Source organism: Brassica oleracea, chromosome C5 (genome assembly GCF_000695525.1).
Source record: "Brassica oleracea var. oleracea cultivar TO1000 chromosome C5, BOL, whole genome shotgun sequence".
Taxonomy (NCBI): Eukaryota; Viridiplantae; Streptophyta; class Magnoliopsida; order Brassicales; family Brassicaceae; genus Brassica; species Brassica oleracea.
This window is the reverse complement of record NC_027752.1, coordinates 40,902,747-40,930,325: the sequence shown is the minus strand read 5'-3', so window position 1 is coordinate 40,930,325 and position 27,579 is coordinate 40,902,747. Positions and strand designations below refer to the sequence as shown.

The 27,579-nt window shown below is 35.3% G+C and overlaps 5 protein-coding genes across 11 annotated transcripts; 2 read left to right on the top strand and 3 right to left on the bottom strand.

The window, feature by feature from the left end:
* The first annotated feature begins 10,339 nt into the window (after positions 1-10,339).
* LOC106295122 (inactive protein kinase SELMODRAFT_444075-like) lies at positions 10,340-14,543 on the top strand. 7 transcript variants are annotated; one of them, XM_013730923.1, is made up of 11 exons: positions 10,340-10,596; positions 11,060-11,598; positions 11,682-11,848; positions 11,951-12,045; positions 12,138-12,865; positions 12,896-13,132; positions 13,207-13,367; positions 13,446-13,522; positions 13,609-13,756; positions 13,828-13,977; positions 14,066-14,543. In XM_013730923.1, the coding sequence occupies exons 2-11, from the start codon at positions 11,412-11,414 to the stop codon at positions 14,309-14,311; spliced, it is 2,196 nt and encodes a 731-aa protein (XP_013586377.1). In that variant the 5' UTR covers positions 10,340-10,596; positions 11,060-11,411; the 3' UTR covers positions 14,312-14,543. The 7 variants fall into 7 exon arrangements, with proteins under 7 accessions (XP_013586377.1, XP_013586372.1, XP_013586373.1 ...); XM_013730918.1 differs by having other exon boundaries at positions 10,341-10,596; positions 11,060-11,310; positions 11,406-11,598; positions 12,138-13,132; positions 14,066-14,542; XM_013730919.1 differs by having other exon boundaries at positions 10,341-10,596; positions 11,060-11,317; positions 11,406-11,598; positions 12,138-13,132; positions 14,066-14,542.
* Positions 14,544-14,639: 96 nt separating this feature from the next.
* Positions 14,640-16,986, bottom strand: LOC106295123. The gene is made up of 11 exons (XM_013730926.1): positions 16,707-16,986; positions 16,518-16,580; positions 16,302-16,383; positions 16,134-16,199; positions 15,973-16,045; positions 15,864-15,906; positions 15,613-15,728; positions 15,460-15,529; positions 15,293-15,375; positions 15,163-15,209; positions 14,640-14,933 (listed from the first exon to the last, which is right to left on the bottom strand). The coding sequence occupies exons 1-10, from the start codon at positions 16,917-16,919 to the stop codon at positions 15,179-15,181; spliced, it is 840 nt and encodes a 279-aa protein (XP_013586380.1). The 5' UTR covers positions 16,920-16,986; the 3' UTR covers positions 14,640-14,933; positions 15,163-15,178.
* A 1,845-nt stretch (positions 16,987-18,831) lies between these two features.
* LOC106292320 (aspartate aminotransferase-like) lies at positions 18,832-19,542 on the top strand. Its single transcript, XM_013727919.1, has 4 exons — positions 18,832-18,871; positions 18,979-19,144; positions 19,223-19,331; positions 19,417-19,542. The coding sequence occupies exons 1-4, from the start codon at positions 18,832-18,834 to the stop codon at positions 19,540-19,542; spliced, it is 441 nt and encodes a 146-aa protein (XP_013583373.1).
* Positions 19,543-19,947: 405 nt separating this feature from the next.
* LOC106343945 (PRA1 family protein F3-like) lies at positions 19,948-20,801 on the bottom strand. Its single transcript, XM_013783308.1, has one exon. The coding sequence runs from the start codon at positions 20,675-20,677 to the stop codon at positions 20,132-20,134; it is 546 nt and encodes a 181-aa protein (XP_013638762.1). The 5' UTR covers positions 20,678-20,801; the 3' UTR covers positions 19,948-20,131.
* A 2,840-nt stretch (positions 20,802-23,641) lies between these two features.
* LOC106292319 lies at positions 23,642-26,602 on the bottom strand. Its single transcript, XM_013727917.1, has 4 exons — positions 26,474-26,602; positions 24,690-26,378; positions 23,947-24,438; positions 23,642-23,791 (listed from the first exon to the last, which is right to left on the bottom strand). Exons 1-4 carry the CDS (start codon positions 26,600-26,602, stop codon positions 23,642-23,644), a joined length of 2,460 nt encoding a protein of 819 aa, XP_013583371.1.
* Positions 26,603-27,579: the final 977 nt, after the last annotated feature.

Sequence of the window (27,579 nt, the reverse complement as noted above, 5' to 3'; positions counted from 1 at the left end):
CTGTTCCGAGGCTGCTCAACTAAAAATGATACGGATAAAAGCTAATAAGCTATTTACCCAAAATAATAATAAAATTCTCTTCGGTGAAAATATAGTTAAATAAAAATTGTGTATTTACATACAAAACCCTCTGTTTAAAATATAGTTAAATAAAAATTGTGTTTTTATCATACTAGGTTCTAAAAATCGGTCTAGGTCTCCTCCTAGGCAGAAAAAAATCTGATTTATACTGATTTATATGATTCAAATTGGTTTAAACTGTTCTAAATCGGTTAAAATTGGTTAAAATCAATCTTAAATTGTCTATGTATGTTAGATAAATCAATAATATTATTACAAATCTACAAATTTGTCTACTTTCTTATGTTTTGTATTTCTAATTTTGATAATTCATCACAATAATTTTATAATTAAACTTAAAAACTAAAATATGTTATACAAATGTATAACATATATAAAATAAATCAACAATTTGCTAACGCCTAGGTCTCGCTTAGGCTCCGAATAATCCGTCTAGTCGTTAGTACTCTATAAAGCGCATAGTTACCACCTAGAGATTTTTAGAACATTGCTATAAACCATTTTTTTTATTTTCCTAAATTGTTTCGAATACCAGTAGTAACTAATGTGGGGGTAAAAAGAACTCATCAACTTAGGAAAACATTAATTCCCTGTTTTCTTTCTTGATAACAAGGTGGTGTCGCAGAGCCTAGTTCACTGCTTAAGGGAAAAAAAAAACAAGTTGGTGTTGCTAGAAAACATTGATTCCCTGTTTCATTGTTTGTATACACTATGTGATGGGGGTTAGTATAGAATCTGAACCTCTCTCTCGATAAGTAGAGAGTTACAAAATACTCAAAAAGAAAGTAACTGAAACCCTTGGTTGGTTGTGGAGTAAGGTAGAATGCGTTATTGACTTTTCAAGCAAACCAATCTTCTTCTCCCTCCTTTAATAGCTCTTCCATTTTCTCCAACTCCACAATCCGTTCCAATCAGCTTTACTTCCATGATTCGTTCGTTTAGCAAAATTTTCCAAGCTAGTATAATACTTGTCGATATCTTCACACTTGAGCATAAGCAGATTCTTCCCAAGGAGTCAACAAGGATCAGGCACCGGCAATTGAGCGAAATGAATATCAGACTAGTCTTTATTCATGGGTTTTACTCACTTTTATCTAGAGGCTCTCTTCTTTGTCTGTTTGTTTTACATGCATGAATCTCTCAGAGTGTTTGTTTGTTATTCTCTGCCTGGTATAATGCTTGGTCGATTTCTTCACACTTGAGCAAATAAAAGTGAATAAACCCGATGAAAAAAAAAAGGCTAAACTTTTTGCTCTGTTCTCGGCTCCCGGATCCTGTCCCCGGCGTGACTCCTCATGACAGTAGAAAAGAATCTGAGACAAAACAACTTCTTCCTTGATACCCCTCAACATAAGTTCCCTAGAAACAAAAAATATTACACACTGTACTAAGCCAAAATAATTCATAAACAGGAAGGATGCAAGGACAGTAATCAGATAAACCGTAGACAGATGAAACAGACACACACACACAGACTCAAGTAACCATTTGTATATTTCTCGAACGCCTAGAATCTATTGATCTTTATTGTAAAAATCTTGAATTCTCCCATTGGTAGATTTCAAGTTCGAGCTACATATTGTTATCCTTACTGGGATATTGATTGTTGCAAAAGATTGCTTACCAATTTTATATGTAGTTCTAATAATTCTTTGGTATTTAGTTAGATTTTGTTAACTAGAAATAATCCATTTCCGCATGGTCTAAAAGGATATCCAGTAATAGGTACTATGAAACTAGCGAATCGGTTGAATCATCATGGTTTGGCCGAGTTAGCCAGGCACTACAGTGGTCTCTTACACGTTCAAATGGGTAGAATCTATATTCTAGCCGCTTCAACAGCTGAGATGGCCCGATAAATTCTTCAGGTAAGTGGTTTTCTAAAGTTTATATATTGTTTGAAAATTTACATATTCTTCTAAGCATTTAGATAGGATATCAGTGAATTTCTAAATTTTTGGAACACAACTTTCATTTCAAACGTTCAGTTACGTTAGGTTCATGGATACTTAATATCATTCTCGGAGTATCATCGGGTTGTTACTTAATACTAAACCATGGGAAGATATTAATGTAGAGCATTACAATTGTGTATACAAGATTGATATATTAAGGTATAGTAATGTATAGTATTACAACTGTATTCTGTATATATAAAATTTGATTAATGTTCATTGATGATTTTACACTATAAATTTTTATAAGGTTCAAGTCATATAAAAATGTGATTTACAAGAAATTTCAATATATAAAACTGTCATGTGTCTAGATTATTATAAGATGATTTGTGGTGTAAGTATGATTTATTGTGGTGCAAATAGAGCCATCATACGTGAATTTACGCATATGACAAATAAAATTGTTAGTTCTAGAATTGTTTTTACTATAATAAACTAGGATAAAAGAGAATTTATACGAAAATTATTTAAAAAATATTATATGGAAAAATAAAATTTATATTCTTAAACGAATTAATATTTTTGGCTCTTAAACAATCTTAAGAAAAAAAATTTGTTAATTATGTAATTTGTTTACTAATGAGCTGATCTCATTTTTAAAAATATTTTAGGTCAAAAAATCACTTATCGCATAAGAACATAACGTTTAGGCCGAAGAATCACAGGCCTACTATTTGGTTACAATGAGACTATGTCAGTTCGGTTTTATATCATGATTTAGCAATTTAAAATTTAATTATGGTTATGAGAAGTTTACGTTCATGTACCAATCCTATCTATCTTCAATATTTTTCTCATTTTGTTAGTTTTTTTCATTTTAGTTATTGTTCAATATAAATATTGATTTTTGAGTTTATTCTCATTTCGTTATTTTGTTTTGGCCTCAGATTTAGAAAATATTTAAGACTTCAAATTATTAAAGAGATACATACTTAGGTTAAGATTCGCGCCTTGTGCAGAATAAATATTTTATATTTATTACTTATTTTATGTTTTTCTGCAAATTATGAAATAATAAAATAATTATTATATATTAAATAACTAAGAAATCAGTTACTATTATGTAATAAATTGGCGTGCGCATATAAATCAAACGACGTTCTTGTTTATTTGCAATAATTTTAGGGTAAATAAGTCAAAACAATCAATCTTATATATCGTATATGATATATAATTAAATTTAAATGATATTAACATAGATATATAGTATACTTTTAATATGGATATTTATTAAATGAGGTTTCTACTCATATGATTTTATGATTATTTGCATATTTGTGTAACAAAATTTTACACCAACGATTTTTTTTAATGTGGAATGTTTAGTGGTTTCATAATTTATAATTATTTTTAAAAAAAATGAAGATTTCAAAATTAAAATATTAACTTTTCAATATATATTCAACGCATATATCAAAATATAAGTATGTATTTTCGTATGATGTATAGTTTAATTTAAACGATATGATATATATATATATATATATATATATATTAACATAAACACCTATTAAAATAAAATTATTTATTCATATGATTTTATAATCATTGTATCTTATTATAGAAAAAAAAAATAAACTTTGATCACAAAAGTTTATGTGATACTTTTAATTGTTTTAGTAATTTATGCTCGTTTTGAAAATTTTAAAATACAACATATACAACAAAAAAATGGGCAATTCTCTCAAATATCCATTTTTAAGTTTTTGTCACCAAAATAGCCCTCAAGAAAGAAAATGACCAAAATAGCCCCTTTTATTTTGAAATTTTTAATATTTATTTTTTAAATTTTGAATCTCTATTCCCAAAACCCCACCCCTTAACTATAAACCCTAATTCTAGATTATTTAATCCTAGGGTAAAAATACATGTTTATCCTTTAATAAAACTTATTTTGGTCATTTTCTTCATTGAATGCTATTTTTGTGACAAAAACTTTAAAATGGCTATTCTAGGGAATTTCTCAAAAAAAATCTAAAATTCTATTATTTGATTATGTAATTGTGTAATTTATTTTAATAATAAATAATTAAACAAAAATGATAGAAAATATACAAATGGTTAGCAAATCTTTATTATTTAAAATCATTAATTGTCATATATATTTTAATCACATTAGGAAATTCCGTAAGTTTTATTTAAGAAAATAATATATAATAATTTCAATTTGATAAATGAATAATCCATAATTGACATACTATATAATATATCATTCCATAACAATTTAATTTTGGACTAACAAAATTTTCAATTGATTCTCAAACCACCACGTAAGGAAAATTAACATTTCAATTACGGGACAACTCAGCATGACACTTTTTTAATTAGTACAATTACAGATTATAATTTTTTAAATGTTTCTCTATTAATATAGTGGGAATTAGTTTTTAATAACAAATTTGAAGGATGAATGGAGGTACGTTACATGTCATTATTGGCATAACCAAACCGGCCCATCATACACAAAGTGGTGTAATGTTGAAGGTAGAGAGCATGCAAATTTAATAACGTAGGGTCATTGTCTCCTCACTTCATCACATAATGAAAAAATGACATCTCGATCGATTCGTATTATATCTCACATGGCCCTTCCATTTCTCTACTCACATGTCATCTATCTTGTGATCCCAATTCTGGGAGAAATCAGACATAAAGATCTTAAATCTTATCCATGCTACGGTCAATCTCTTCGATATGTTGGGATAAATAAAAAGTTTAAAGTAAATAACAACGGTTAAAACTCTGCGGCTTCGATTAGAACATAGGATTTCTAACCATTTGTGTCTACACGCATATACATCCTATATGATGATTGGATTGGACCAGGTGTGTTTATGCAGATACTTGTGTAAAGTGTAATATTTATTATCATGTGCGGAAGTTGGAAGCATAATTGTAATGACTGTTGGATAGGATACCTTTTTCATGCTAATTGTTGTACACTTTGGACCTGCTTGGCTAAGAACAAAGTAGAAGCGCGAAAATGGCATGTAGTGGACCACCATTTTTCATTGTTCATGCAGTAGTTTTACATCATGATCTGTTCATCAGACCACGTTAGCATGTGTGTGTGTAAGTATATCGTGACGCTACTGAACCATTTAAAGCACATCCATAAGAAACTCTTTAAGGTTATTAAACAAAAAAATATTATCTTTTTTTTGGACAACAAATATTCTCTCTATTTCAAATTTTATGATATTTTGGGTAAAATCACAAAAATTAAGAAATATACATACTGTATACAAAAAATGATGTTTTTTTCTTTGTATACAAAAATGATATTTTACCTTTAATTAATGCATTTTGATTTAAAACCAAAATATAAATATAAAATATTATTGATAAAACTTTATTGGGAAGCAAATAAAAAAAAGTATCTTTTCAAAAAAAAAAAAAGTCAAAGTATATATTTAATTTTTGTTAATATGTGAGTAAATCTTGAAACATCGATCTTTTAAATCCAGAAGTAATATGTTTTTCTAAAAAACAGCATTAACTAAAACTAATTCAGCCAAATATCTAAATAACTAACAAACACCATTAGTCATGTCAATTTTAAATAAAGCTAAAATAAATATAACTATCAAAATACTACACATTTTTAAACATCAAAAACTCTTCAAACATTATACATTTTGGAATGGAGAGAGTAATTAAATTTGAAATTGTATGTAAATGCTTTTAGTATGATAATTGTTTTTTTAATTTAAATTTTTAGTTCTAATGTTGTCTAAATACAGGTTATCTTTATTTTTGTAAATTGGTTATATACATTTTTGTTGTTTCAAAAAAAGGGTTATATATATATTTTTGAACTGAGGTTAAATAGATGTTCTTTTTTGTGCAACTGAATAGATGATATTTAAACCAAAAAAAAAAAAAAAAAACTGAATAGATGTTCTTGCCATTTTAGTTGACGAAGACCCGAAAATGAATTTCGGAGGTACATGGTACTGTGCACAAAACAAATTAAAAATAAAGAGGTGGTACATGGTACAATAATTAATTACACTTACATTTATTTATTGGTTTTTGCTCAAAATGATAATAAATGTATGTTACCGTTCTGAAGAACTTAAATGCATTTTTTCCTCGGAATTGAAGAATCCATTAGAAAAATTAATACGCAACCTTGAAAGAAGAACAAAAACACACAGTTTTAATGACGGAAGAGACAATTCATGAGCCAGTATCATTATGAAAAGTGAAAACACACAATTACAGAATCCTGGTTGCTAGTGTTTCAGTTTGAAAAAATTACATCTTGTCTTTGAAAATACACTAATAGACAAATCTTGCTGGTCACATATTTGTTATGGGTTATTTCTTCATACTACTCACCACCACCTCGACTCTTGTTACACTGTTTTCTATTACATAAACGCGTCATGCATTAATTGAGATAATGTTAAAAAAAACTTTTTTTTTCTGTCTCTCTTTTTCTTATTTCTTCCTTCTTTTTTTCGAGAGATATAAAGATGTTTCCTCTGACTTTTATGTAAAACTTTCTTCTATTTCTTTTTTAATTTCCCAAAAAATCACAAAGCTTAATAGATTTGAGCTGACTTTTACTTCTCTTAAACTTTTAATTTGTTTAATTATCATCTTGTTTAACAAGCATCCCCAATTGTAGTAATGGCTAGAAGAAATTCTATTAAAGATTTGCTGGTTTTGTTAAGCGATTTTTCTTTTGCTTTCTGAAACATCTTTTTTTTTCTTAATTGTGTTGGTCATGGAGAGCTTCTTGGACATATGCATTATGAGTAAAGCGTCGTAGATGGTTATGTCGAGAGGAGGAGATGGTGGTGGATATAATGGAGGTAGAAGACGTGAGAGTGAGGGATACAGAGGTTGAGGTGGTGGTGGTTATGGATACATAAGTTGTGGATACGGAGGTGGTGGTCGTGATGGCGGTGGATACTAGAGTGGAAGTTGCGGTGGTTATCATATTGTGGTCGATACAGTGGTGGTGGTGGTGGTTAGTCGAGAGGAGGAGAAAGTGGAAGTTACGAGGATAGAGGATGCGAAGTAGAAACTATGGTAGAAAAATGAAGAAAGAGAAAACTACTCTCTCCGTTTTATATTGTAAGTAGTTTTAGCAAAAAATGTTTGTTTCATAATATAAGTAGTTTTTATATTTCAATGCATATTTTTTTTTTTTGGATATTGTGTAACCAATAAAATAATGCTAGTTTTTTTATAATAGGTTGAGTTTATTAATTAAATACTAGTTTTTACAAAAGCAACAATTTCTTAATATTAGTGATTTTAATTAAAACTACTTACAATATGGAACAGAGTGAGTAATAAAAAATAACAAAGTCTTGTTTTTTTTAACAACAAATAAGGGATTTGCTTTAAGTCATGTGAAGGGTAAATATGAGAAAAGAACACTCGGTTACATGAATTATGTCTAGCAAATATGATGTGTCTAATTGTGTAATGAAAAAGACAAAAGTGTCTAATCGTGTAACTCACTCAATTGTTCTGTGCGTTGCAAAAATACACTAAACTATTAGTGTCCCAATACAACCGATGGGTCGCTAGCAACATAGGTTACGAGCTAGGCGATTAAATTTAGGGTCATTGTATCTAAACAATTATGTACGATCAATTAACTAAGTAGCCATACAATATACTAATAACGAATGCGACAAAACAATGTATTACGTCTTGTTAATACATGCATGTAAATTGTTTAAAAAAATTCCCTAGCAACTGTTGGGTCGCTCGCAACATAGGTTACGAGCTAGGCGATTAAATTCAGGGTCATTGTCTCTAAACAACTTATGTACGATCAATTAATTAAGTAGACATACAATATAATAACGAATGCGACAAAACAGTGCATTACGTCTTATTAATACGTGCATGTAAATTCCTAAAGAAAAATTTCCCGCACGATGCACTCTGTTTAATTAACCCATATTGCAAAAAGTTGCTATGTCATTACGGACAATATCCCCGCACAAACTATAGAACTTTATTATTTGATAATGTATTAAATTATTAATAATGTAAGTCGAGGACTCGAGGAACAGGAAACAATGTACTGCTTCGAAGTGTGTTAAGCAGACTTTGTTCTGTATAAAAATAATAATCAAATGTGTTTGTTTGCTACTTAGAAAGTATAAATTTTCTGTTTTTACTATGAGAGTTGAGTAATAACCGGTGGCTAATTATTAACATTAGATTAGTAAAGTTAATTGTCTTTGCGTACATCATACATACTTATTCCGGCACCTACCCCGAGCTAAATGTCGTTTCTGTAGAGGCTATTATTCTTTCACATTCTTAAGTATTATTAGTTCGTGAATTCTACAGTAATGTCTGTAGTTGGTTTAATATATTATACAATAATGTATATAGTTGTTGACCCAAAAAACATTACAATATAGTAGTAATATGTGGGTGGTAGTGTGACAGGAGGAGGCTGACTGAAGCAGTGACGGCACTGGCCGCCGTTGATGATGTGACCTAAATATAAACAAGTAACGAAACTAATAATATCAGCTAATCAATACACTAATCAGATTCAAACAATAAGCTACATTGAATTATCTTCTAAATGCATTTAAAATCCACAAAGGTATGTAACATGTTCCAACAAATCATTAGAGCAAATAAATGATAGATCAAAGTTATCATTTTTATATCCAGAGATACCGTGGGATCATGCACCGTGGAAATTTTGTTAGAGGACCACAAGATCTATAGATTTTAATATTATTATGAAAATTTTGTAATAAGGAAAAGAATAAAATTGGTGAAATTAGAAAGGTGGTAATGATTAGTGCGATGGTTGGGGTTGGACGGACCCACGATGGATTACTACGTGACACTCGAGTCTGAACTACCTGTGATTGTGCTCTGTTCTATATACTTAACACATATTTTGGACCATTTCCTTTTTTTTTTTTTTGAACAAAGCTTAGAAAGGCAATTCACAAAAAATGAGAAATATTTTTGGACCATTTCCTTTTTATTTTGTCTCTTCGCACATTATTATAAATTTTAATTAACTTCCGTATTTTATAATTTCTATATAATCCGATCCAATTTAATCCATGCAAAAGCCAATCACGGTTCTTTTCAAGGAATTTGTTTTTCTTTTGTATAAAGAACAAGCATTGTCTCGATAATTCTAAAAAAAGAGTGTTGTCTCGTTTAAATTTGAACGGTTTGAAATAATAGTTATACTATTGAATCTTAAGATCAACGTAATTGAGTAGTACTAGTATTTGTTTAATCAGACCTGTCGGCTGGGACAACGTACTTGTTTAGAAAACCACGTTTAGGAGACTGCATTTGATTCAAATTTGTCATATACAACGAAGTCGATTCGTTTCCCGAGGTCTGTCATCGAGAGGGTGTTTAGGAGATCTGAAAGATGGTCACAAAGCTACAAAAATTTAAATTCAAACTAAAGAGTCGTTATAACTTATAGATATGTATACGATATACTACTAATTTCTGATAAAGGAGAAAAAAGCGATAAAGAGCACAAAATTGGTTACTTTCAGTTCAAGCAATTTTGGAACAAAAAATAAGCAATCTCAAACTCATGTTATTAATAATACTTGATAAATATCTACAAGCGAAACAAGGTTTTCGGAGACAATTTATAAATCTTATTAATCCCACACAAAAGCTATAGTTTACTTTGTATTAGTAAATATTTTTTTTGAATTTTAACTTTTTAGATTGAGCTCATTCAAAACGGGACCAATGAAGGTAGTCTAAAGGCTTCCCAAAGGGTAAACCAACTGGGACAGACGGTCTATTCATCTCTAACCAGCAGAATGAATTAGACGAACAATCATCCAACCAGTTGATATAATATATAGTCCACAATTATAAACCAACATATATTTGGAACAATAGGGAAAGTTTTTAGAGTTCAATTGCAGGAGTTTGGTCAACCAGGAACTGATAAAATCCACAAGTCCACTTTAGTATCTTAACCAGCTTTCTTAAAATCAGTTTACACGATGTTGAAGTGGTCCATTTGGTAGTAAATCGATCACAAATAAAAACAATTTTAATATACTTTTTTAAAAATCAGCCTATAAGTATTTAAAAAATTAGTGTAGACGCCTGTCTAATCATTAAATCTTTATAACCAAAATGCTCTGGGATTAACTATAACTTTTTAGCCGAAATGATTCAAAATTTCAAACATAATCATACTAGTTTTTTTTTTAAAAAAGCTAAAACATTAAATTGTATATTAAAATGAAAAAAAAACAGCATTGGGAAAGACACAATAGATAACAGTAATAAGCAGAGAGGGGGCTGCCTGCATTATTTAGTAAGACTAGAAAGATAGTTATTTTGTTGTTACTAGAGTTTAGTAGCTAGAGAAAAGGCTTTTAATAAACCCAAAAACCCTAAAAAAAAGAAGAAGAAGCTGTATTTGATTCACATCTTCTTTCTCCTTGGCGGGTTTAGTTATCACCAGTAATTGGATTTCATCTGTAGTGTCCTTCCTGTGCTTTGATAGTGAAAGGAGAGACGAAGCTTGAAGACAGACACACAGTCAATGCTTCTTCTGGTAATTTCATTTTCTCCTAATGTTCTTCCTCTCGTCTGGTCTCACTCTCTCTTTTTTTTTTTTCACTTGTTTGGTTGAATCGTTTTCATGGGCGGTGAAATTCATGAGAGAGAGCTTAGCTTGGTGATTTATTTATCTCTTAGTACTTTTCTGGCAGTTTGCGATAAATAATTAAATGTATCTAATCTCTTGTTTGTCCGTTCTCCTTGGTTTTATCAGTTGAATCGCTGGAAAAATTCCTTCTCATTCTCGTGAAATTCTTTTTTTTTTTTTTTTTTAAATATTCATTCGCTTTTAGTTTAAAGTATTTTAATGAAGGATTTTGAGGTTTTAATCTCTAACCGTTTTGATTTTTTTTTTTTTTTTTTTAATTTCCTTCAGTCTTCTTCTCTCTTTGGTTCTCCAATCACAATCTTCCTGCTTCATTATCGTTTTACTCTTTTTTTTTGTGTGTATTTTACAGGTGGAATTTTGAAGTTGTGGACAGCTTTTGAAAGGGAATCTCCTCGCGTCTTGTCTGCTCGAGTGGATTCCGTTCTTTCAAGTTTAATGTGAATTCATTGGAGGAGGGAGAAAAAAAGTGCAGAGAGAGGAGGTGTTGTTGTCAAGTTTGTGAGTTTTTGTATTCATCTGCAAGGGGAAGAGAGTCTTCTTGGTGGGGGCAGTAGCTAAATAGTGCAAAGCTAGAAGAATCCTGTTATCTTCCTGAATCTTGTGAGAGGTACAGTACCTTTTGAATATCGTGTTATAAAGACATACCAAAAGAAACTCTCTTGTATTCTCTTACGTTTCTCTCTCTGCTATTGAAGTCTTAAATGAGTCGTTTACTGAAGCGAGGGAAGCAGGAAAAGCCTCTAGTATCTGATGGGGCTGAGAAGGTTATCGTCGCTGTTAAAGCCTCTAGGGAGATTCCAAAGACAGCTTTGATTTGGGCTTTGACTCATGTCGTTCAGCCTGGGGACTGCATTACCCTCATCGTTGTTGTCCCTTCTCAAAACTCCGGTGCTTTTTCTTGCCATGGCTTTTGTTTATCTTGCTTTCTCTGTTTTATCCTTTATCTAATTTACTTTCTGATGAATGTGTAGGAAGAAAACTTTGGGGTTTCACTAGGAGTTTCCCTATGTTTGCTGGAGATTGTGCAAGTGGTCACCGCAAACCACATTCTGAAGCACTTCCAGCGATTAAAAGTGATCTCACTGACACTTGTTCCCAAATGATTCTCCAGCTTCATGATGTCTATGATCCCAATAAGGTTTTGCTCTTATGCCTGACATGTTGTTTAGCTATCATGATACCGTGAAAGCATCACATCTCTCTCATAACTTTTTGTTATGGTTGTTTGTGCTTACTTTAGATAAATGTCAATATTAAGATTGTTTCTGGATCACCCTATGGAGCTGTTGCTGCTGAGTCTAAGAAAGCACAAGCTAATTGGGTCGTCCTAGACAAGTAAGAATCTACTTTCCTTTAGCTTTTGGGTAAAATTAGCAGAACAATTATATTTATTTTCCTAACTTACACTGTGATTTTTTTTTTTACAGACACCTCAAGCAGGAAGAGAAACGGTGTATGGATGAATTGCAATGCAACATTGTGGTGATGAAGCGTTCTCAGGCAAAAGTTCTACGCTTAAATTTGGTTGCTGAGAAAGGCTCTCCTCCTTTACCAACCGGACAAGAAGCAGCATCTGAAAAAGACACAAAGAACACAAAAGGATCGTCAGATTCTAACAGAGAACTACCTGTAACTCCCACTAGCAGCCCTGAGCTGGGGACACCATTCACAAGCACAGAAGCTGGGACTTCATCAGTGTCAAGCTCTGACCCAGGAACTTCACCGTTCTTCACCTTGGGAACGAGTGGGTACATGAAGAAAGATGGAGCATTGGTCATCAAGGAGAACGATGATTCCGCCTCCGAAACAGATAGCGAAAGCCAATCATTAGCGTCAACGAGTATGAGATTCCAGCCGTGGATATCAGAATATGTTAGCACACATCGCCATTCATCCCTAGACGCCGATGACAGGGCTCAAATATCCACTACAAAGGCTTTGCTTGAGAAGTTCTCTAAGCTGGATGTAAAAGCTGGATTGTCCTCTAGCAGCAGGAGTGATCTGGAGTTTAGTGGAAACGTGAGAGATGCTATATCACTCTCTCGGAATGCTCCTCCTGGCCCGCCTCCTCTCTGTTCCATCTGCCAGCACAAGGCCCCGGTGTTTGGGAAACCACCTAGGCTGTTTTCATACGCCGAGCTAGAGCTTGCAACAGGTGGGTTCTCACAGGCTAACTTCTTGGCAGAGGGTGGATATGGATCTGTTCATCGAGGTGTACTACCGGAAGGCCAGGTAGTTGCAGTAAAGCAGCACAAACTGGCGAGTTCTCAAGGAGATGTAGAGTTTTGTTCCGAAGTGGAAGTTCTCAGCTGTGCTCAGCATAGGAACGTTGTTATGCTAATTGGTTTCTGCATTGAAGACAGGAGACGGCTCTTGGTTTATGAGTACATATGCAATGGCTCACTTGACTCCCATCTATACGGTAATGATTCCTAACATTTCCATTTGAGTTTGTGGTAGAGAGAATGTTTTGCTAACTATCAATCTCTTATCCAGGTCGTCAAAGGGAGACACTAGAATGGCCAGCACGGCAAAAGATTGCTGTTGGAGCTGCAAGAGGTCTTCGGTATCTTCATGAAGAGTGCAGAGTTGGTTGTATTGTCCACAGAGACATGCGTCCTAACAACATCCTCATCACTCATGATAACGAGCCACTGGTATTGGTCTTTCATTGTAACAACACATGTTTGTTTCATATGCTCGTTGGTACTAAGACAGCTGTTTAATTCTATCAGGTCGGAGATTTTGGTCTAGCGAGATGGCAGCCTGACGGAGAACTAGGTGTAGAAACACGAGTGATAGGTACCTTCGGGTGAGACAGACAACAATTTAAAGCTATAATATTCGTCCCGAAACTTTAAACTGTTGCTAAAAGGAAAGTATGTTGTGGCTGTGCAGCTATTTAGCTCCAGAGTATGCTCAAAGCGGGCAGATCACAGAGAAAGCGGATGTCTACTCGTTCGGGGTTGTTTTAGTTGAGCTAGTCACAGGCCGCAAAGCCATTGACATTACTATGCCGAAAGGACAGCAATGCCTCACTGAATGGGTAATGAATTCACATTTTAATTATTCAGCAAAAGTAAAATAGTACTGATGCTCGTTTGCTTGTGATCTCAGGCACGTCCACTACTTGAAGAATATGCTGTAGAAGAACTTATAGATCCAAAGCTTGGGGACTGTTTTGTAGAAAGCGAGGTCATTTGTATGCTTCACGCAGCTTCCTTGTGTATACGTAGAGACCCACATTTGAGGCCACGCATGTCTCAGGTAAAACCCTTGCAGTCACACTCTTTATTTTCAGGATGATTCAAAACTTTCTGATGATACTAATAAATGGTCTGGTCAATTCTAAAAGGTGTTGCGTATACTGGAAGGAGATATGATAATGGATGGGAACTACTGCTCAACTCCAGGGTCAGAGGCAGGCAACAGAAGCGGGCGGTTGTGGGCTGATCATTACAGTAGCGGTCAGCTAACAAAAGATGGGTTTGGGTCGGATAGGTTCAGTGAAAGGCTGTCTGTTGAAACGCCAAGACTAGCTTTAAGGGAAAAGGAAAGAGGTCAGAGGTTGGAACTAAACAACCACAAGAAGCAATACTAAGGATTGAGAGAGTAAATCAGATAGCAGTGTCATGAAAAGTTTTAGTTGGTAGGGTAAACAGCCCCTGTTTTCATCAATGTGGTCCAAAGCTGGGAAGAAAGCTTTTTTCTCTGACTCTTTTGTTATTTCTGTTTGTATAGCGGGTAAGATGAAAGAAAAAAACAGTTGCTATATATGTTATCAAGGAACTTGAAATTGTTTTTTGGTAAAAGGAAATGATTACAAAATGACAAAACAAGTAGAGGCTTCAATCTTCTTTTGAATTTGAATTATTGTTTTTGGAGGGTCAAGAGATTTGTTATGCAGTGTGGACAGAGAGAGGAACAAGAGAAAACAAAACACTGAAGGCTTTCTTTACTCGCACGACAGTGTAATAATGATGCATGAAAAAATGACTTGCCTGTCAATACAGTGATGCATTGGGTCCTTGGGGGTATCTTTTCTGCCTATCCGCATCACCAATCAACATTTATTTCTCAAATTGAACAAAGATAAGATACTATATATACACACACAAAGAAAAGCCCAAAACTGGAGAGGACATTGGTGGGGGCAGTTGATTAAATGACCTTCAGGGGACCATGGCAAGACCAAGAACTTGATTCACTCTATCCAAGATCATCTGCATATGCACAGAAATATCCAACACAAGATTTTAAGATCTTAACAGTAAAAATCTTGGAGCCTTGAGTAAATCTTTGGCTAGATAAATATATACACATATTTCGAATGTGTCAGCATAGAAGGACCCATCTTCATGACAACAATTAAACTAGTGGTGACTTAAAAATAAGAAACACAGGTTCCTTCGCTTATGATCTCTCAATCATGTTCTCGGAAGTGAGGCTTACTGTTTATGAGAATCTTCTACTGTTTCCTCATCTTGGATCTTGCATATCTAGAAGAAACAAAAACCAGAGGGTGAAAATCTTGCAAAATGAGAAATTTAATAGTAATCGAGAAAATGCAAGAAAAAACTACTCTATATGCATGCCGCCTCGGTCTGAAGAGGATAGGAGGTTGCCTTGAAGATCATTCATGACATAAGTCGCTTGTTCAATTTCCTGTAATTAGTGAGATTTCAAGTATATAAAGACTGCAAAGACCAAAAAAAAAAAAAATCATAAGCAAGTATTAACAAATGATACCTCAAAATCAGCAAATGCAACTGGCATTCCGCCTCTTGCTCGTATTTTCAGGATGTTGAAACCAGAATATCTGTAAGCAGGGGGGATCACAGATCAATCGATTTTACAAAAGCAATGATACTTCAAGAAGTTTAAGCCAATGCATACTGTTACCTAGACAGGAGTTGTTTGAGTTCATCTTCTGTGCAATTAGGCCCTAGATTGGCTATAAACAAGGTGGAACATGGTCGAGCACCAGAACCTCCGTCGGATGCTTTTTCCAAACGCCCCTGTTAGAAATGTGTGTCCATAAGCTTTTTGAACCATGAACAAGTCTAAATGGAAGTAACAAACTGAGATTTTCCTAATCTTCACGGGACTAAAGATAGCAACTGATTGATAGATTAGATTTGGAATGTACTTACACTAGTAGGTGGTGCTTTACTATCTTGATCAGAGTCCACTTCGCTGTAAATTAGCAAAAAGATATATCAGTTTAGACAAAACCAAAGCTTCTAAATGCACTTTGTGAACCTTTTGGTATTATCAATTTCCTTTGGAGAATTGCTATTTCCAGGTTCCTGCGCCTCATAAGGATCGCTTTCCCCTAAGATGTATCAAAAGATCAAGCAGGCACATGAACATAAAATTCAGAAATTAGGAACTTAGCCAAGTAACCAGAACAACATTATTACCTTCATCACTCTGGTCGTCCGATGTCTCCTTGTTTCTGTTATCAATTACGACATAAGGCCCACTTCCTGTCCACGCAGAGGGTTTTAATCACTCATCAGTTTCTACAACTTACTCACTCAATATAGCAAGACGAGAACAGAGTAAAGTATATAACTATATTTATATACCTGGCCTATCTTTTCTTCTAGAGTTTGATCTAGCTACTTCTATATGCAGAGTCGATCCTGTTTGAGGATCAAACTTCACACCCTGTGGAAAAAAAGGCTTCACCACAATCAAATAAACTATAATCTTTACACATAGAAACTTCATAAGGACAATGTAAAGACTAAAGACAACAACACCACTATTGAGTCACCAACTCAGATCAAAGTGAAGCTCACATTTAGCTCATTCATTGCAGCCATGGCGAATCCATGACTCGAGAACGTTGCAAATGCAACTACCTGAAACACCCATAACGAACAAAAATAAGTACAGAATCATAAAGTATCCATCTTTTCTCAAAATTAGGAACCAACAAGTCTCTAACACGAGTTCTGGGGGAAGTGAAATTGGAGGCAGTACAGAACCTGGTCGCCGCGTCCGGTGTACTTGAGCTGGCAAGACTCGAATCCGGGACGACGGCGGAAGAGGTTGTGGATCTCACGAGCCTTGACGTCGTCAGGCAAGCCGGAGACGAAGAGTGTGTTGATCGCCCCAGGTTCGTCGGCGAAATGCTGGAGCGGCTGTGGGAGAGGATTGTAGACGTAGTAAGGATCGTATGGTTGGTGATACGCAGCCATTTTCTCTCTGGCCGGCGGCGATGTTGACGGTGGTAACAAGCGCCGGCGAAGGGAGGTGACATGTAAATAGACGATGGTCTACTATCGGAGTCCAATGGGCTTATATTGGGCCTTTATTAAAGTCTTTATCCAAAATCTACTGTGCGTTTTAGGCTTCGTAATGAAATTTTAGATTATAAATTAGTTTTCTTCACTGATAGAGAGAACTTTCATGGGGTTTGACAGGGCCTAATACCATGATTAACGCTGGGGGCGTGGATTCTTAGGTTTTTTTTTTCAATTTAAAAAAAAAATTAAAAACGGACCAATCAAGGACCGCCACGTTCAGTGGGATCCGCGAAAAGTACACACCCAATTAAAGTCACTTTTTGCAGAAGAAGCAGAAAATACAGCTCTTGATTATAAGATGAGATCTGCTTATTTTTAAATTTCTTTTTTTAAAAAGCAACTATAAAAGCCGCCGTTAAAGGTGCTCTAACAAAATGTACCCATGTGAGCTTTCGGTCCCCTTTCCTTGCATGATGCAAAAAGGGAATATGAGAATATCCATTTATATCGTTTTTTAGTTTATAAACAACACTATATTATGTTTTTTTGGTGGGGTTTTTGTATAGTGTTGTTGATGACTTCTTCTTTTGGTAACTAATTACTACAATTATTATTCCTAAAGAGAATCATTTGAAAATAGATTTATAATTTGAGATAAGATAAGTTTAGAAAGATCATCTTTTTTAATTATACAGGGGTATCCTGGCTGTACAAATATAGTTGCCACGTATCGATCTCATGTTTCTGGCAATGCCAAAATGTTAATTTTTCAGTGACCGGGACTCGAACCCTCGTAACTTCACCGTATTAGACTTTGACCCTCAAGTTACCAGAAAGATCATCAAAACTAAGTAGCCTGTACAAAGTTGATTTGTTGTGGGTGACGAACGTTATTACGAGTTTGAAGTATTAATGAGTTGGACTAGTCCACCGAAAATAACACAAATCAACTGATAAGACCATCATTAACCGGGTCTCTTAACCCGTCTCTTAGTGTTTTTGAAATTTTTTTTAAAAAAGAAAAAAGGTAATTATCTCAAGCGACGTCTCTTGATTTAGAGACAGAAGAGACGGCTCTTGTTTCCGTCGAATCTCTCGTCCTCTTCCCAGCATCACATGAATCGTACTCTAGCTGATTTTGAAGCGGCTCAGCAGCAACAAGCAGCTATCAACGCGATTCTTCTAAGGTCAGTGAAACCTAGAACTTTCCAGAATCTCATGTCTCAGACACATCATCAATCGTAAAAACAAAACCTTTCTTGTTTTTTTGATTAGAGGTGGGAGAACAATGTCCTCTTCTTCGGTAATTACACCAGAAGACGTGCTCGAATCTCTTATGAACGATGGCACCATCGATGCCCTTCGATTAGAGATCATCAATCAACTCAAAGCCAATGTATTCTCTCCAACTAAACCTAATTTTTCTTTTCGATTCCAAATTCTTACCAAAAGACAACTCTTTTTTTTCGTTCAGGGTCTAGTTTAGTTCGGAGATTTTGATTGTCTTAATAGTATATAAGTTACTCCATTATAAGTAATGCGTTTGAGTGCATGTTTGTTGTAACAGGAAGAGTTGAAGAGCACAACCATTAAGATGGCAGAGGAGAGCAAAGTTCTTAACACACCTGGTGCTGAGAAACAGACTAAACGAGAACTCTTTGATACTCTTCGCCAAGAACTCGAGTTAGTTTCTTTTCTGATTTCCTGCATTGCGTTTTGGTTTAGGTAGTTCTGTATAAAAACAAAACCTTTCTTGTTTTCTTGCATACTTGTGTTTTTGCAGGCGTTTGTGAATCTTGTTCTTGCACTATGCGATCCTGGTGATTCAGTTGTCATGTTCCAGCCCTACTACTTCAATGCCTACATGGCCTTCCAGATGACTGGTGTCACCAACATCATCGTTGGTCCTGGCCATCCTGATACTCTCTACCCCGACGCAGATTTCTCCTTGACTCTGTCTATCACATTTTTTCATGAAATTCTGACTCGTGAGTCTTTTTTTTTTTGCCAGATTGGTTAGTGAAGACGCTCTCTGAGTCTAAGCCGACCCCAAAAGTTGTAACTGTTGTGAATCCTGGGAACCTAAGCGGCACCTATGTCCCTGAACCGCTTCTTAAGAGGATTTCAAAGATATGCGAAGATGCAGGGTGTTGGCTGATTGTAGATAACACATACGAGTGAGTTCCTCCTCAACTCATTTGCTATGATTTGAATGTTAGTTTAGTTGAGAGGTAAGGGATTATGAAAATGGGCAGGTATTTCATGTATGACGGTTTAAAACATTGTTGCGTTGAGGGAGACAACATAGTTAACGTCTTCTCCTTCTCCAAAACCTATGGCATGATGGGGTGGAGGCTTGGATATGTGAGTAGTGCCTTTTTCTGTTTCCAAATTCTTGATTTATGAAACTTATTTAATCTCACGAAAACGTTTTGATGGAGTCTCGCAGATAGCTTACTCACAGAGATTAGATGTGTTCGCGGCAGAGCTTTTGAAAATTCAAGACAACATCCCAATCTGTGCTTCCATAATATCTCAGCGTCTGCAAGTCTTGCTTCAAGTGCTCTCACTGTAAATCCACCCTTCAAGTCAATTTATTTCTTCCCCCTTTCATCACTTTCTGTCTATGAATATGAATGATGTTTGATAATAACTTGGATTGTCTACGTTGATGTTTTCATAAGTTTGTTCTTCCTTCTCGTATTTTTTTCACATGTGTTCTTATTAATTTTTTTTTTTAAGAACCCCTAAATAAGAGACTCATACTGGAGTATAAATATGTTAGTGTCTCTTAACTAGGTTTCTTAAGTAACATTTAATACTTAAAAATTATTAAGAGAGCCAAAATGAATTTTTGGGTTAATGATGCTCTAATGAGTCTATCAATTTCTCGGGCTAGTTCAATAATGTAGGTCCTTGTTTTTTCTACTTTGGCCTGCAGAAGTAATAACGTTCGTCACCCACAACAAAACTCAAAAACAATGAGAAAGAAAGAGTAACTCCCAAACTCCCGAACTCCCAAACCAAACTCACACCAATATAATAAATTAAAAGTTATTATCACAACATTAAATGATTAAAAAAAATACAATATAATATACAAAACTAAAATCGCACATGAAAGTTCGAGATCAATCAATCGGTTCAAGTCGACGGCCGTGACGTCAGGCAAGAGTCTCAGCCATCGCCGCTTCTTCATCCAAGAAGAGATCATCCGTCTTCCTAACAACCGCATGGATCAAAACCAACACAGCTCCGATCAACAACGCACCAGCTATATTAAGCGTCGCGTTGGTCAAGAACAACAGAACAATAGTAATCACCGATAAACAAACCAACACCGTCTTATCATCGACCTGGTAACTAAACAACTTGATAGGCTCGTCGCGGAGGAAGTAGAGGAAGATCCAGACAAAGACCAACACGGTCAAGACGATGAGCGACGTCGGATGCTTGATAAGGCTGAAGAAGATCACGACCAAGAAGACGATCGCGTAGTTCGTCTGGAAGTAGACGAGGTTCTTCTTGATTCTTGAGAAAGCGTCGGAGACTCCCCGAGGGAGCCCCATGGAGTGGAAGTCGAACATCACTCTCCATGGGCGGCGCGTGGCGAGCCCGTCTTTGATTTGTTGCTTGACGCGTGAGATTGAGTCGAGATCCACCACCGGGGAACCATGAGACGACGTCGGAATGGCGCCGTAGTTTGTCATTATTTATTGTTAGTTATGGAATGGAGAAATAATGAAAAGACTGTTGTAGTTTATAAACTGTTAGGTGATGCACATTTGCATTTGTAGATTAGCTAAATAGTATGTTTATAGGGGAAAAAAATGTTTATAGAATTAAACAAAGATTAAAATTAGATAAGATCGTGATTATTTTTTATACTAGAAAACATGTTTTGAAAATAAAATATTATTATAGATTACCGTGAGGATCTGATTAACTATCTGGTCAAACATCTGAAAATTAAATTATCTAGATTTGGGAAACAGCAACTTATACGGAGTAGTAGATAGATTACATGTTAAGTACAGTTGTGAAGGTGAGTATATTTTAACTTAATGATGATTTTGATAAAGTAACGGTGACAGACAAGAGTCACCGAGGAGATGACATTATTGAATTGTCCTACAGGTTGCACGTGGTCCCATTCTAGAGGAGTCTCAGTCCCTCTGGCATGTAGTTACTGTTTTAACAAATGTTATGTCGGCAAGTACATGAGGAGTCCTCTCCATCTACTTAACGCCTTTCCAATTTCATTGATTTTGGGAACATACGAAGTTAGTTTAATGGGTCTATCATAAATGAGGCCTCGCTTTTGACAATATTTGAGCCCAAGTTCTTATTATGACACCAGTGCGCTAGACGCCGAGGTTATTGTGATCTATCTTTTTTAAGTTATTGTGATCTATTAAAAGCATGTTTATTGGAAAGTTCTTAGAAACATATCTTAATTTTTAACTAAAAAAACTAAGAATCGGCTCTTAAATAAAAGTTTTAAAAGACGGTTCTTAGTTTTTCTTAGTTAAAGTTAAGAAACGGTTCTTATATTACGTTAAAAACCTCATCCTAAGAATCCTGCAATAAACATGGCTAAAGGATAAAATGTTCTAAAGATTAAATTATTGGTTGGTCATGGTGCGATGATATTGGCTGTTAGTGATGTTAAGTGACAACAACCTTCTTATCGTGTTACGTTTTATTTAACTTCAGTGGGTTGTTATGTTATTTACATCAACTTATCTCATTGGAAGAGAAAGAATACCGCTTTCTTACTCATTATATGGGAACATCTAAATTATCTCATTGGAAGATAAAGAATACCGCTTTTCTTACTCATTATTTACATCTTTCCAAAGGTTGTCCCTTAACTTTCATCATTTCAAAATCATAAACAAATCAGAATTTGGTAACATACCAATAAGTCTGTAACTACTTTAGAGATTACAAAATAATGACTAATGATTTTTAACCCAGTTAATTAAAAAATAAAAGATTGAATAACAAGGTACACAATAACACAGAGAGACTCCAATATATACACATGTTCACGATGCAGAGCCTTAGACCGTCTGTTTCAACATAATCAACAAATGCTAACGTATCTTCAATTCCTCTCCGGCCGGCTCTAACCTTTTCAAAGCAGACCTCACAGGTTTACTTCAATATTGAGTAGGCAGGCCTCACAAGTTTCGTTTGACTATTAGAATTACTAGAATCTTTGTCCGCGCGGAATGGGTTTAGTATGTATTATGGGTTTCAGATGTTTTGTTTGTTTATATATGACTTAGTTTTGTTTTATCTTATATATTGGGTTATCATGAAACAAATTATTAATCATAAGTAAAGTTCATTTGGTTGTGACAGAAATGAACCATGTATTACATGTGCCAAATCTGAGAACACATCACATCACTATTCTAACATAGCAGGTATTCACATATTTATATTTTTGTTTGAAATCAGTGTGCTTTCACTTTGTATTTACAATTGAGTTCTAGATTTTGGTTTGACATTCTTTTTACGATTATAAAATTTGAGTTTTTGGTTTGAATGAAAGCATTGTATTCCCCAAAAAAAAAAAAGAAATATGGTGAATATCAATATTCTGCTATTGTTTAAAAAAATAGTCTAGGTAATCAAAAACAATATAAGAAGAAGTTCAAGTCATTTGGATAACAGGAGATGATGTGTGGACCATAAGAAAGAAATAGCCTGAAATTGTAAAAGATTGAGTTAGTTGATTTAATTATAAGTATAAACTAAGCCATGGTTATTTATATAAGAAGATATTTACATGGCATAGCTGGGTATAAACTCCTTGTAAGCTCTTCTTCATTTGATTGTACCATCGTTTGGCTGATATGCTCGGGACTGTAAATCTGTGAAAATAATAATTGTTCAAATGAGCTTTGAAAATTGATGGATATGAAGAATTATATATTAATAAAATTACCGTTGTGGGGATGAAGGCCTTTGAAGATTTCTTTGTATACTATGTCTTTTGCCCTCAGCTGCTACGAATCTTCGTATTTGATGATCGTTAGTCCTGCTTTGCTTGTGACACGTGATAGAGCCACATAAAGTTCACCATGAGCGAAGACTGGTTTCGGCAGATATAAGATGACCTCTTTTAAACTCTGGCCTTGACTTTTATTGATTGTCATTGTATAGCACAGTCTAATAGGGAATTGTCGCCGTCGTAATGTGAACGGTAGCTTTGTTTCTTCATGCAAAAGAACAATTCTTGGTATTAAGACCGCTTTCCCAATATGTGAGCTAGTGACAATTTCCGCCTTCAGAACGCGGTCCCCTATGCGGGTTAAGATCATACGGGTACCATTGCATAATCCTTTTTTTTTATTTATGTTTCGTAGAAGCATAACCGGGGCACCAACTTTCAGAGTGAGCTTGTGCGAGGGTAATCCTGAGAATTCCAATGAATTGAGATACTCGATAGAGTATAATGTTTCATTATGTTTGGATCGAGTGTCCGATATCTCAAAGCTGTCGGAGCTAAAATAATCTCTTGAAACCTCGTCGGTTTGCGAGATGGTATAGGTGTTGATTTCATCGATGGTTTCATTACGGGGTGTGAGTATAACCTTATCAGTGTAGGATGTCTGCGGATTAGTCATCTTGCTGATGTCTCCATATGCGGCATCCACAACTTATTTTAGTGAATCATCACCACTCACACGAATCAACGATTTATCAACTGCTATCATCTGTTCATGGTGGTTGTCACACTCATACCCCGATTCTAGGTGTGGATGACCTTCCCCGACCTGCAGAAGCCAATCGGAGAACTCCTTTTCTTCCTGATTGACTCGCATATTTATTTTTAAAGAGAATTTGTGACAGCTACCCCATAGGTATGAGTGACTTATCGATGCCAAGACAGTATCAGCTCTGTTGCCTTGTGGAATCACAGGTAGAATATGTCTGAAATCATCCCCTAACAAAACTGTCTTACCGCTAAAAGTCTGCTCCTTTGTAGAAGGTTTTTTTTTGACATTATGTCTCTCAACGTCTTGTCCAGTGCATCAAAAGCATGCTTATGCGTCATAGGTGCTTCGTCCCAAATTATAAGATCTGTTTTCTCGATTAGCTCAGCCATCATTGTTCCAGGTTTGATGTTGCAGAGCTTATCTTCACTGAGCTTTAAAGGGATATTGAAGCGTGAATGCGCGGTTCTACCGTTAGGTAACAATAGTGCGACTATTACTGAAGAGGCAACTGGCAAAACTATCTGTTTCCTTGAACGAATCCTTGATATAATGGGTTGGTATAAGAATGTTTTCCATGTGCCTCCTGCGCCATATACAAAGAATAGCTTTCCATCCTTTTTATCAACAGAGTCTAAGACCGCTTCGTAAATCGCACGTTGATCAGGATTAAGTTTGTTGAATTGCATGTCATGTCTTAGAGTTTCCTCAGCAACATCGTAATCCAGTTCTTGGTTCCACTAACTGTTTCCCAGTTCTCTTAGCAAAACACGTTTGATCTTTGGCATCTCTTTAATATCACCTAGTGCGCATCAACTTTTCCACCTCAATTAACATGTATTGCTCAAGAGTATCATCATCCAACTCCAGATTTGCATGATTTAAGATTCTCTGCCTCTTGTAGAGTATGTCCTCACTCATCGATCTCCACGAGTTTTCCCATAGGTTTTTAGGGCTCGAAACGAAACAACTATTTAGAAACGTGACAAACATTTCGCGGAGCTGGTATGGGGTAGCCCATAAAGCACCCTCTGACATACTCTCGAGCCACTCGACATCGTTGTCCAAATATCCGCGCGTAGCAAACTGATTTGAAGTCAGGATATTTCACATCGTTGTATGTTTTGAGCTCGTCGTAGCTTCTACGACCCTTTATCTTATTTATGAGGATCCTTAGATAGTAACGATCACCTGCTGATGGATGAACATCTATAGTTCTTCCTATGGCTCTGCCTCTCTTACCCTCAGACCAGACTTTAGTATTATTGTTCCATACGAAATATTCTGGTATTTGCACATACGTTAATGTTCGTGCGAACTCCGACCTTTTGCATAAAACCATCCATTCAGTGAACATTGTTTTCTCAATACTTGGCTTGCGGATTACAAGACCGAGGTTATTAGACGTCCGCCACATAGACTCACAAGCTGATAGATATCGAGCATCTATGTATTCTTGGATCTCATTTCGGTGTTTGATGACCCTCTCTTTCGATCCGCCAGAGGCTGTTGCGTCAGATGTACTGGCCGTATTTCCTTTCTCAATGACAGCTGTTGCTCTGTCAACACCCTTGGTAATGTATTTGAATAAGTACTTGACCGCACTTGTACGATTACACCATTCAACATTAATATGAGCCTCGTACTTCTTCAGGAGATCGATGTTATGAGATACGACAAAAGTGTTGTCCAAGGTTGCTTCATTCTTTACCACAGTCGCATATTCGTTCCGGCGCCGACGATACAATATATATCCCGACTTGTCAACCGAAGTGTTGTCATTATACGGCCGAGGAAACTTTCTCGTGCACACATTTTTATACATACATGGTGACTTTGGATTCATGACACCACATGGACCATGGATCATGTGTTTTGTGACTAAAGCATAAGCCTCTGGATCCTTTTCTGTGTCTGGGAGCTCGGCTGATATGATCGCATCTACTTCATCCGCGCTTGGCGTTCTGGAAGAGTTTCCAAACCACAATAATATATGTGCATGGGGGAGACCTCTTTTTTGAAACTCTATCCGGTGAACTGCTGCTGTATATGGTTTGAAGAAAGTTCCTGTTTTGAAATCCTTGAGCAGCTGATCCAACTTCATTTTAAAGACTCGACATTCAATGTCTGGTCTATCATTAGGAAATTCTCCACCATATCTGGCAAGATGCTCTTTAATCTCACTCCAGTTAAGATTGGCAGTAATTGTGACAAACAAATCTGGATTACCATATTCTCTGCAAATAGCCATTGCGTCATGGTATTTCTCAACTAAGAACCGAGGGCCACCGGTGAAACTTGGTGGAAGTATAAACCTTTGACCAATAATTTTGGCATCGGTATCGCCTCTGGATACAGCATCAAGGACATTATTGTAGAGTTCTGCCCTCAGGACATCCTGGTTGTTCCTCGCCCACCTTAACCGATCCTCCTCGATTGCCGTATAAATGTCAACTATATATTGATGGAGTAGACGACCGCTCTTTATTAAAGTCATTCCTTGGTTAAGATGTGTCTGAATTTGAGCTGCGTAGAATTCACGTATGGTTAGGAATTTCCTTGTTCTGGAAGTTCCTGTCTCAAGATGTAGTGGGATCTCGGGATGGAAACCATACTCACCAAATGGAAACAAAAGAGGGTATTGGAGGCTCATGTATAAAGGGTGATCATCACGTAGCTGCTGCAAAGTGTCAGTTTGGAATTATACCACTATATCTCATTCTCCGATTGTTGATGACATATCCCCTACGATAAGACCTGCGACCTCACTAGTACCCGGAAGATCGTATTCTTTCCCTTTCCCTTATCTGGGACCAATTTAACAGCAAATTCTTCTCCAACAGTTTCGTAGTGGTCACGCGCTCGTCGGAAAACCTTAGCCAAACAGTTATTATCATCAATCATCTCGATAAGCCGCTCTAATGTTGTCTCATCAAGACTACCTTCTGTTGAAGTTTAACCCATCGCATTTAACCGATTTTTGACTTCGTTCTGTGTATCAAATATATACAGCTGGAGATATTCTGGGAGATGACCCTGCCGCGGTATAAGCGAGCCAATTCTATGGTGGGTTTATCCTTGGATCCGTATAGTATACGGACCAGGCACATTCACCACACTACAATCCATTTTCATACCAATGGATGTGACAGAGAGGACATAATTATAGACTCGAATAGTATCTCGAAACTTCTTGGACTGAAGAAGTTCTTCTAACAGGGCTGGAGGTTGTCTAATTGGTGAAATATTGATTTTGCCATGATTACAGCTAATTGTGAATGTTGGTTCACCGGTTCTGGGGTTTGTGCCGGTGCTTTCTGAAATCCACATAAGCACACCACATTTTGTGCATGCTACAATTGGGTTCTCTTCGGGTTTTGATGTCGAACCTTTATCTGAATAAACAATTGTATTTAATTATTACTTCTAATGGATTTAATATATGTAATAATTTTTATAGTTTTCACATCGTTGACACTTGTTGCTACTTGTATATATATATATTTCATTCCCATAAAGTTTAAATAGAAGAAATTTTGTAGTTTGACGTTTTATATACTTTTTAACAAATGTAGCAAACATTAATTTTGTAGTGTTGATGTTTATTTTTATGAAAATACATATATGGATGAAAAAACATTAGTGGCTAATGAATATTCTATTTGTTCCACAAAAATAGAATTTTTAGTATTTTACACATAGTAAGAAAACAAATTAAACTACCATGATAAATGTATTGTTTTCTGTAATTTCCAATTTTCAATAACTTTTAACCAATAATAATTAATTAAAGCTAATTATTTTTTTCGAAATTTGCAACTTTTTATAGAAAACACAAAAATACATTCTAATGGATTTAATATATGTAATAATTTTTATAG

Bases quoted from the DNA above. Each gene is read 5' to 3' on its own strand.
- LOC106295122 (XM_013730918.1), top strand. From the start codon at position 11,412: ATGAGTCGTTTACTGAAGCGAGGGAAGCAGGAAAAGCCTCTAGTATCT. The intron at 12,046-12,137 runs GTAAGAATCTAC...TTTTTTTTACAG, and splicing joins AATTGGGTCGTCCTAGACAA to ACACCTCAAGCAGGAAGAGA. The intron at 13,368-13,445 runs GTATTGGTCTTT...TAATTCTATCAG, and splicing joins CTCATGATAACGAGCCACTG to GTCGGAGATTTTGGTCTAGC.
- LOC106292319 (XM_013727917.1), bottom strand. From the start codon at position 26,602: ATGATTGATGATAATAACTGTTTGGCTAAGGTTTTCCGACGAGCGCGT. The intron at 26,379-26,473 runs GTACTAGTGAGG...GACACTTTGCAG, and splicing joins GAAAGAATACGATCTTCCGG to CAGCTACGTGATGATCACCC. The intron at 23,792-23,946 runs GTAAGACAGTTT...CGAGTCAATCAG, and splicing joins AAAGGAGCAGACTTTTAGCG to GAAGAAAAGGAGTTCTCCGA.
- LOC106295123 (XM_013730926.1), bottom strand. From the start codon at position 16,919: ATGGCTGCGTATCACCAACCATACGATCCTTACTACGTCTACAATCCT. The intron at 15,907-15,972 runs GTTCACAAAGTG...GCTAATTTACAG, and splicing joins GAAATTGATAATACCAAAAG to CGAAGTGGACTCTGATCAAG. The intron at 15,210-15,292 runs GTAGTTTTTTCT...TGTTTCTTCTAG, and splicing joins CGAGGCGGCATGCATATAGA to ATATGCAAGATCCAAGATGA.
- LOC106292320 (XM_013727919.1), top strand. From the start codon at position 18,832: ATGGCCTTCCAGATGACTGGTGTCACCAACATCATCGTTG. The intron at 18,872-18,978 runs GTCCTGGCCATC...TTTTTTTGCCAG, and splicing joins TGTCACCAACATCATCGTTG to ATTGGTTAGTGAAGACGCTC. The intron at 19,332-19,416 runs GTGAGTAGTGCC...GGAGTCTCGCAG, and splicing joins TGGGGTGGAGGCTTGGATAT to ATAGCTTACTCACAGAGATT.
- LOC106343945 (XM_013783308.1), bottom strand. From the start codon at position 20,677: ATGACAAACTACGGCGCCATTCCGACGTCGTCTCATGGTTCCCCGGTG.